The sequence below is a fragment of the Dipodomys merriami genome, unplaced genomic scaffold, assembly GCF_024711535.1.
Source record: "Dipodomys merriami isolate MVZ:Mamm:240054 unplaced genomic scaffold, mDipMer1.0.p SCAF_3018, whole genome shotgun sequence".
Classification (NCBI taxonomy): Eukaryota; Metazoa; Chordata; class Mammalia; order Rodentia; family Heteromyidae; genus Dipodomys; species Dipodomys merriami.
The window spans coordinates 16,227-26,301 of record NW_027204514.1 but is presented as its reverse complement, the minus strand read 5'-3'; the positions used below and the strand labels follow the sequence as shown (position 1 = coordinate 26,301).

General features: G+C 34.6%; 1 protein-coding gene across 1 annotated transcript; it reads right to left on the bottom strand.

Annotated features, from left to right (window-relative positions):
- Nucleotides 1-4,531: 4,531 nt before the first annotated feature.
- LOC138840839 (WD repeat-containing protein 70-like) lies at nucleotides 4,532-8,801 on the bottom strand (the record flags this gene model as incomplete). The annotated part of the gene is made up of 3 exons (XM_070041258.1): nucleotides 4,532-4,670; nucleotides 5,885-5,969; nucleotides 8,702-8,801. Coding segments are annotated over 3 exons (324 nt in total), but the record flags the coding sequence as incomplete, so codon positions are not given.
- Between the last annotated feature and the right edge of the window lie 1,274 nt (nucleotides 8,802-10,075).

The following is a 10,075-nucleotide window of genomic DNA, read 5'->3' as shown; positions in this document are numbered from 1 at the left end:
GAAAACAGTAAAAGTTAAAACATATTTACCTATATTACCAAAATCAACTCCAAACACATCAAAGACCTTGAAGTCAAAGCTGAAAATATTACAGGAAGGAATAGGAGAAACTCTAGGGCTCCTTGGCACAGGCCAAAATTTTCTTAATAAAGACCCAGAAACACAACAAATCAAAGAAAGGTTGGACAAATGGGATTGCATTAAAGTACAGGCAAAAGACATAGCTAGCAAGATCAATAGAAAGCCCATGGACTGGGAGAAGATCTTCACTAGCCATACAATGGACAAGGGCCTCATATCTAAACTATACTTAGAACTCAAAAAATTAAATCCTCCAACAACAAATCCTCAAAGAAACAATAGCCTGATTAATAAGTGAGCTAAAGACTTAAAGAGAGACTTCTCTGAAGAGGAAATAAGAATGGCCAATAAACACATGAAGAAATGCTCCAGCCATAAAAGAAATGCAATTCAAAACAACATTGAGATTCTACCTCACCCCAGTTAGAATGGCTATAATCAAGAAATCTAACAACAATAGATGCTGTAGGGGATGAGGCCAGAAGGGAACCCTACTGCATTGTTGGGGGGAATGTTAACTTGTTCAACCACTCTGGAAAGCAGTATGGACGCTCCTCAAAAGACTACACATAGAGCCGGGGGCTGGTGGCTCACGCCTGTAATCCATCCTAGCTACTCAGGAGGCTGAGATCTGAGGATCGTGGATCAAAGCCAGCCCGGGCAGGAAAGACAGTGAGACTCCTATCTCCAATAAACCACCAGAAAACCGGAAGTGGCGCTGTAGCTCAAGTGGTAGAGCATTCACCTTGAGCTGAAGAGCTGAGGGACAGCACGCAAGCCTAGAGTTCAAGTCCCATGACTGACAAAAAAATAAAAGACTACACATAGAGCTCCCCTATGATCCAGCAATCCCACTTTTACCCAAACTATTACAATTGACAAGGCCATACTAAAGCCACTAGCACAACTATGTTTATCACAGCATTATTCACCATAGCTAAGATATGGAACCAACCCAGATGCCCCTCATTAGATGAATGGATCAAGAAAATGCGGTACACACACACACACACACACACACACACACACACACACACACACACACACACACACACACACACACACACACACACACACACACACACACACACACACACACACACACACACACACACACACACAGGAATTCCATGCCTCCATCAGAAAGAATGGACCACCCCATTTGTTAGGAAAAAGACTTGGAAAAAACTATATTAAGTGAAGAAACATAGGTTCCCAAGGCTTCCCTTATTTGCAATAACTAATATATGTTTAGGACAAGCAGAAAAGGTCAAAAGCTATGTACATATGACTATAGCAGATGATGCTTAGGGAAATGAACCCCAAGATAGGGACACAGAGGTTTTATCTTTCTTGCTGTTCTTTTTAATGTACTTATAATGTACTATGTGGGGTTTTTTTGTTTCTTTTGTATGTTCTTCTCCCATGGTATAACCCCTTTTTTCACTATATTTGATTCTGGTGCCCTGCATCTTATATATACATTTTTCTAATTCGTGAAGGGGAAGGGAAATAACAAAATGCTGAAATAAAGATACAGGTTGACCCATTGTAACAATTAGACGTACAAGACACTATGTTGAAAATGAACTTTACAACTTTGTGGGGGAGAGGGAAGAATTGGGGATGTGGGGAGGAAGGAATGGTAGATGAAAACAAAGGAGGGGTAACAATGCTCGATAGGAAATGTACTCTACCTTACTCATGTAACTGTAACCCCTCTGCACAGTATCTTTACAATAAAAAATATATATTTAATAAAAAATACATTTAGCATCTCCTAGTGAAGGATTGAAAGTTTTAGGGTTTATTCTGTTTACAAGAGGGAACAGAAAAGAACACTACCAATCATGCTTCATTAAGGTAAATCAAGGAAGACATAATCATGGTCTATGACTAGTCAAAGAAGTATACAACTGTTATAATGCTAATATTAGAATGCTGTCTTTCTTGCAAGCCAAAACTTAGAATCTTACTATAGTGATTGTGGTATTACCAAAAAAATGATAACTTTGTTCTTTTTGTTTTGAACTTGAATTTTTTTTTATTGTATAGCTACTGGGTAGATGGGTTACAGTTGCATGTGTAAGGTAAGTATGAGTCTATTTCCTATTGAGCACTGTTACCCCCTCCTTTGTTTTTCCCCTACTATCCCTTCCCTCCCCATCTGCCCAATTCTCTCCCACGCCAACTTTTGTTCTTTAATAATAAAAACACAATAAAAGAAGTATGTTTTGGTAAAGTGCTTCATCTTTTCCAAGAAATGTGTTTATTTTCTTAAATTCCAAGAAGACCTAAAACTTGAGTCAACAGGTCAAAGGGCAATTTAAAGTCCCTTTAACATAACATTCTACTATATAAACAGAAAACTATGCTGTCTGATGTTAATAACAACCCCGGATCACTACTAACTCAATGATTTAAAAGGCCTCTAAAGTGTGTGGCTCTGTCGTTATTCAAAATTATCTCTATCCATCAATTCAAATCGACCTGAAAATTTGTTTCCTGATTTTTCACACTTTGAAATATTTTATTGATACTTAATAACTGTGCATATTTATTTTAATGCAGTGTAATAATTTGGTGCATTCATATAATTTACAATGATCAAATCAGGGTAACTATCCTTTCAATGTCCTTAAACATTTGTCATTTCTTTGTGTTTGGGGCCTTCAAATACCTCTCTTCTAATTCTTTATAAAACACATAAGAAATTGTTGTAAACTATAAAAAGAACTTTTCCAAAAACTCTCTTTCTTGTTTTAACCTCTGATGACACACATACATTCTTCAATATGCATTACTTGTACTTCCCACTGTACCATCCATTCATTTATGAAATATTAGGGGCTACCTATCTGCCAGGCACTATTCTAAATGCTGAGGATATAGCAGTATCCTCAAAACAACATTTTTGCCCTTGTGTGGCCTATATCCTAGTCAAAAAAGACAGATAAAAGACAAATAAGTATGCAATACATGAGGTGTAAGTGATATGGAAATATCTAGTTAGAAAAGCAACACAGGGAATAAAAATTTATCATATATGGATTTTTCTAGAAAATAGCATATTCTTCCTTTAAATTAGTACAGAAGTCTAGCATGTATTTTAAAGTGCAATCATACTTCTTCATTCCTTAATTTATTTACATCTCAACTAGGTATAATGAAAAACAACACTAGGAATAATACTGAAATGTATAGTCATTGAGCTGGAACAACCAATTATAATAATTTTACTTTTGAGATTAAAGTTGATAGAAGCAATTGTTTTTCCTTGATTCTAGTGTTTTATTTGGCTTCTGGATGCACCCCAAAAGAAGTACTAAAAGTGCCGGCACATTTCAAATTATGTCATGAGATTAAAATTTATAAAACTTTTCTGTATTCAAACTGTAGCATGGTTTCAAATTTGGAGCCTACAAATTAAAACTCCATAGTAATACTAGAACATTAGAGACAAGAGCTTTTACTGGTGATTTAAAAACAGTTGTTCAACTGTCTGAATCACTTAAGTGCATAATATGTCTCAATTGTTTACAGAAAGCTGAAACAACTGGCGAAATCTATGTAAGATATTTCACTGTGTGAGATACAGGCTATTACCAATGCATTTGACAATGAGCCAAAGAAAAGTTATACAGACATTAATTGATCTGTTTTCTTCTCAGAAAATTATAATGATTTGCCTTACACCATCTAAACAATAATACATATTTTAAAGCAATTCAGATTTCCCCGCGGGACCTTCAGCATTTTTATATTAAATTGGGCTCAAATCTCAGAACATGAATGAATGAATGAATGAATGAATGAGGAATGAATGAGTAGAGTAAGTGGATGAATGAATGATCAAGCGAAGGAATGCTGAGGTTTTAGTGCTCATGCAAATCAGTAATTAAAACTAAAGGCTCTGGAATGTTTGTTGTTTTTAAGATTTAGAAGTTAAATCTGAAATGCTTTATATTTCCAAATAACTAAACAGGAATTAAGTTCAGTGGAAGTTAAGCCTTACTTTAATGACTATAACTTGACAAGTAGAATTCTGTCAAAGTTTTCAAAGTTTAGGAAACTATGATACACTTCATTCTTTCACATTTGTCTACAATGCCTGAATCCTCCCAAGCAAGCACATGTGGGATACACCTTTATATATTCCACAGGATTATCACCTTCTTCCCTCCTAAATTTGGTTGGCAGAGCAGAGGAAACAACTCAGACACAACTAAAATTCTAGTCCAGTACAAAATATTGGACTAGGGGAAGGGATAGAGTGGATCATCCAGACTTCAATGTAATAAAAATTACTGTGTTGGGAAAACAAGTTGCTACTGCATTGTGAGGGCCAGGATTCTATCAAAAACACAAAATCAAACCAAACAAAGCAAAAGGTGGCTAAGATGTAAACTTCATTTCCTTTTCAAGACTAGGAAGGAAAAAAGATACATACCGCATCTGTGATATCAATTTCGTACACCCTTTGGAAAGTCCTACGCTCAAAGAAAACAAGTTTGCCGCTGCCACATCCCCTCTGCACAGAGGTACCAGTGACTATGAGTTTATCATCTGGACTGAAACAGCAATCAGTCCTACAAACAAAAAAAGTCAATAAATATGTACTTATGATCCTCACAATTGTGCAGCAATAAGGAGTAAATTAAATAAATATCACTGCACAAAGAACTAACCCCTACATAGAGCTTATAAGTCAGACATTATTAGTAGTTTAGTTACTCTTCACGACAGTACAGTGAGGTAGCTACTAGCCCCACTGTACTTACAAAGAAACTGAGGCAGCGAGTTTAAATAAACCTTACTTACATTTGCATAAGGAAATGGTGCAGCTAAAACTCAAATGTAGGGGATCTGACTACAGACTATGTGTTTTCTTCTAAATTATGAATTTTTTTATGCCAAGGGAGTGTAAGGAAAGCTCAGTATAGATAATGTAAGTAAACAAGTAAGTATATGATGTGTGCACTACTTGTCTTTGCACCTACATTAGTAGTACACAAATAGGTATTACTTAGATTTACATTAACATCTAAGTAGTAATGGCTTTGGCCATTTTCTGGAACTATTTTACTACCATTATTACTATCATTACTTCCAATAATTTCAGAGACATTAAGTCATACAAAATACTGGACCCTAACTGATGGTCCTGATTTGACAATGCTTTTGTTTTTACCAGAAGTTTGATCACTTGATTATGAATAATTTAAGATAATTATCCAAAAAAGTGATGTAGTTTGCATTAAATAGAGCAGGAATGATTGCTCAAAAAATATTCATCCTCTCTAGATTCATGTTTGTCTGTTTTAATAAGACAATGCCACTGACAGTATGCTGTGTTAGAGTTGGTGCATTGTATAATACAATAATGCCTCCATTACCTGCATACTCTCCCTCTTAGTCATTACTTAACACAAATATGAAATTTCATTTCTACCAAAGCAGAGTTTCCCAGGTAACAATTATAGACTTAAAATTCCATCTCAGCTGCCTAAAAATCTTTGAAAACTGTAGTTACCACATTGGTGGTAACTACATCCAGAGAAAGATAGTCTGAATAACTAAAGAACCTGTGTGTACACACATATACATATAAACATATGAATGAAAGTACACATATATCATTCAGAAGTTTTTACAGTCTGACAAATTTATCTTTCAAAAACGTGTCAATTACTCTCAAATCACTTTCTATAAAACTCAAAAGACATGATATAAATTAACATTAAATCAAAAATTTTATTTTCCATTTCCTAAGCTAATCAAATAGTTAAAATATGCAACTTACATTGGGAACATAGTAGGAAGATTTGAGGATGAAAAAAGTGGCTTATTAAATTGTCGGATATCCCATAATTTTAATGTATCATCACCTGATAGAGAAATGAGAAAGAAAATAAAAAACAAAAATGTGAATTCTGAAATAACTATTCATTTCAAAGTTAGGATTAGCTAAACTTTGTGTATAATTTTAAGTAAGGGAGAATGGAAAGCACAAAGGATGGGAAGAGAAGAAGTGGGAGGGGAAAAAAAGGAGGCAGGAAGGAGAGGGACTAGAAGGGAAGGGAAGGGAAAAAAGGGGAAACCAGATGCACTTAAGCAGATTTTACTTTTACTTTTAGTGTTCAGATAGCTTAAAAGCAGCAATAGTAAAAACATTAGAAAACTATATGATAATAAGTAAGCCCTCTAGAAGTTTCTTTCCAGACTGATGCAGCATCTGTAGGCTAGAACTAACTCTAAAGCAGGATTTTAATGCAGATGGTGTTTCCCCATGGTACATTTGAAGATGGTCTGACTCCTTGAGGAGATTTAAATTTAAGAACTATCTATCAGGAAATAGTTTTATATATACAATAGAATTCGATGCTTCCATCAAAAAGAATGATAATATACCATTTGTAAGGAAATGGAAAGACTTGGAAAAAATTATATTAAGAAAAGTAAGCTAGAGCCAAAGAAACATAGGTTGCAAGGTTTCTCTCATTTGTTATACCTAGAATATGCCTGAAATCTACAAGTAAACACACTGTATGGTAAAAGACAAAAAAAATACACTTGGACATACACTTGGACATGATAAATCATACAGGTCTCTAGACATTCACAAGTGAGATCAAAGGATGATATTTTTAGGAGAGCATCACAAAGGCTCAGTAACTATGCGCATATGATCATAAAAATAATCTTCATCAAAATGAACTCGAAGAAATCCAAGTTGCTGTTTTTGCTTTCCTCACCTTTTATTTTGTCTTGTTTGCTAATTTATCTGTTTGGGGGAGGGCAAGTGAGGCGGGCACAGAAAGGGTGGGACAAAAGGTGAACAAATGCAGCTGTGATACTAGACACTATGTTGAAAATGAACTATACAATTTGTGTGTAGGGACAGGAAGGGGTGACAGCACTGTTCAAAAAGAAAAGTATTCATTATCTGACTTATGTAACTGCAACCCTGCTGTACATCACCTTACAATAACAACAATATATATATACTTTTTAAAGTTAAATGCTTAAATGAAAAAAAAATCAAGACTGGTAATAGTTCAATTCTCAACCAATTCTCTTCCCTTCTCTATGTGGGCAGAACTATCCATTAACAATACTGTTGTAATTCTACCTGTGGTTGTCATTCTTTGTTTTGCTGGGGAACATGATTTTCCAAGCCATTTAAGGAGTAATAAATATTCTTTTAACAGACTCTTTTTTAAAATATATATTTCTATAGGGCTATAAATTCCTGACCTTTACAGAATAAAAGCCAAACTCATAAATGATGTCTTTGCTAGTCTTTTCCCCCAGTGCTCACAGCGAAACATGCCTCAGCCCCTTGGGTCCAATAATAAACCTGGATCAGGTGCAATTGAGGTGAGTGGAGCATCCAATAAAAATCCCCCTTTTCTTCCAAGGATCCTTATGCTAAACCAAACTTTTGGCAGGTACACTAACTACGACTGGTTGGACTTTACTACTTATACTTTACTGTGAGAACTCACTTGTAGACTGACTACCAATTACCACAAATAAATCCACACAACTATCCTCAGCCTTTCACATACTGCATAGTCCATAAGTTGCCCTCACTATTACCCATCTCTCTCTATTAATACAAAGCTTTATCCATGTGAGAAAGATGTGGCAAAAAATTAGAAAAATCATCTATCCAGCCATATGCGTGAAGATAAGTTTATAATACAACCACACAGAGTAATTTTTTTTTAAATAATAGCTAGGTATACAACTTAAAGAAAAACATACAACTTATGGTGGGGATAAGAGGGAATAACTGGGAGAGAGGCAGGGAAGTAGTGACACTTCAAAAAGAAATGTACTCATTACTCTACTTATATGACTATAACCCTTTACATACCACCTTTACAATAACAATCAAAAATATTAAAGAATTACAGTGCAAAAAAATAAAAAAAAAAAGAATTATAGTGCAACAGGTTCTTCAAACCATTTAGTGGGAACACACTGAAAGAATCCAAATGGCAATCCTAACAGTGTCTTACAAAATATATCCAACCCTGGGAAGGCAAAGAATTTCCAAATATTGCTATTGCTATGTATCTTTACGATAATGAAGGTGTGGAACTATTAAAGTCCTTAGAGTAAAGAAAAGTAAAGCAAACTTCATTCCACATTGCCTGTGGAGTGCCTGACCTTGACTACAACAAAACATGCTGTAGAGAAAATCACTGTTCCACAAATTTGTGACCATATAATAAACTAATTTTCAAAGGAAGCTGAAAACCCCTTGAGGAGTGGAATGGGGGTGGGGAGGAGCTGCACTAAGTATTTGAACTGGAGGGAAAAAAAAATCAATGGTCAATAAAGGATTTTGAAACACCTGGCACAGAATTATAAAATAGAAAAAGTATGAAAGAATGTAGATGAACTACAATATTCTAAAGGAAGAAGCTAACTTTTAATAAAATAATGTTGCCAAGTTGAAACAGTATTTTAATGGAAAAAAATCAGTCTGCCGCAAGCACATTAATAAAAGCACAATTAGTTATACCTGGCATTAGGATATTAGTGTGACACTTATTAGTTAAATATCATAATTTTATATATAGAAACACATCAAAAAGATTGAACTTACCTCCACGAGAGGCGAGGACAGTACCATCATAGGAAAAAGCCACACAAGAAGTGTCTGTGCCTGGGTCATGAGCCTGTTTATAGTGGAACTTAGGATGAACCTATTTGCAAACACAAACCAAATGTTAACAGATCACCTGCATTCAGATGAGAATACTTCTGTGGCAAGAATATTTCACTTTACACTCATAATTACAAATACAAACAAGCAAAGGACTAATTTTATCTGACATTAGTTTTACTTCCTTCTAAAAAAAAAATCAAAATTTTTTTTCAAAGTATCCATTTGTCTTAATAAAGTTAAGTCATAGCATAGACTTCCTTAGCCAACCTGAAGTGACATAAACTATAACTACATTTAATCTTTAATATTATACTTATAAAATTATGAGACCATTTTCAACATTTATCTGCATGAGAAGGACAAAGTAACAAATAAACATTTTATTTAAAGCATTTTGTTAAATTTAGTATGTACCTAGTGGTATGTAACACGACTGTGCACAGGAACTATATTTAGCATGCCTGTTTGATGATGATGATGACAACTACAACAATGATGACAACAAGGCTTACTATATCCTAGGTTCTATATTCTTTACTATCTTGCCTATTTAGTCCTCATGATCATTCTATAAGTTAAGTTCTACTATTATAATCCCTATTTTACAGTTTAGGAAACGGAAGCACAGAGAATTAACTACCTAATCCAAGGCCACAGAGTTTGTAAGTGGTAGAACTGAGAGTCTAAACACCAAAAGCCCACGAAAATATTGTATTACAATCTCTTTCTTACTGATCTACCTTAGTATACACTTACCTTGCAATGTCACTACTACACAGTTGATAACTTGTAAAAGTAATGATATCAAAACAATCTGACCACTCAGTTACAATTGGTACAAACAAAATAGTAAATGTCAACTATCAAAAAGAAAGGCCTATATGAACAAACATATCCAGTCCATTAAAAACTTTATCCAACTACATTGCTGCCACTAATACAGGATCCTCTGATAGCCAATCATGTGTGTGTGTTTATGTAAATTGTTTACATACAGGTATATGTTATTCTAGATAACTGCACACTAGTTGCTAGTCATTACCAATATTCCTAGGGTAATTATACAGCAGAGCATGGAGACAATGCTGTGGGATTATTAAATGATATTACTTGCCTTTTAGGGACTAAAAGTACATATGGGAATACAAGTCATTCAACTCTTTATTTTAACATTTTCATGATCATCAACTGATTTCATGGGAGCTTCATTTTGACATGTCCTTATATGCATATAATGGACCTTTATCTGATTTACTCCTCCATCACTCTTATAACTTATCTCATAGCAATTTATCATTTCCAGTTCTGGAG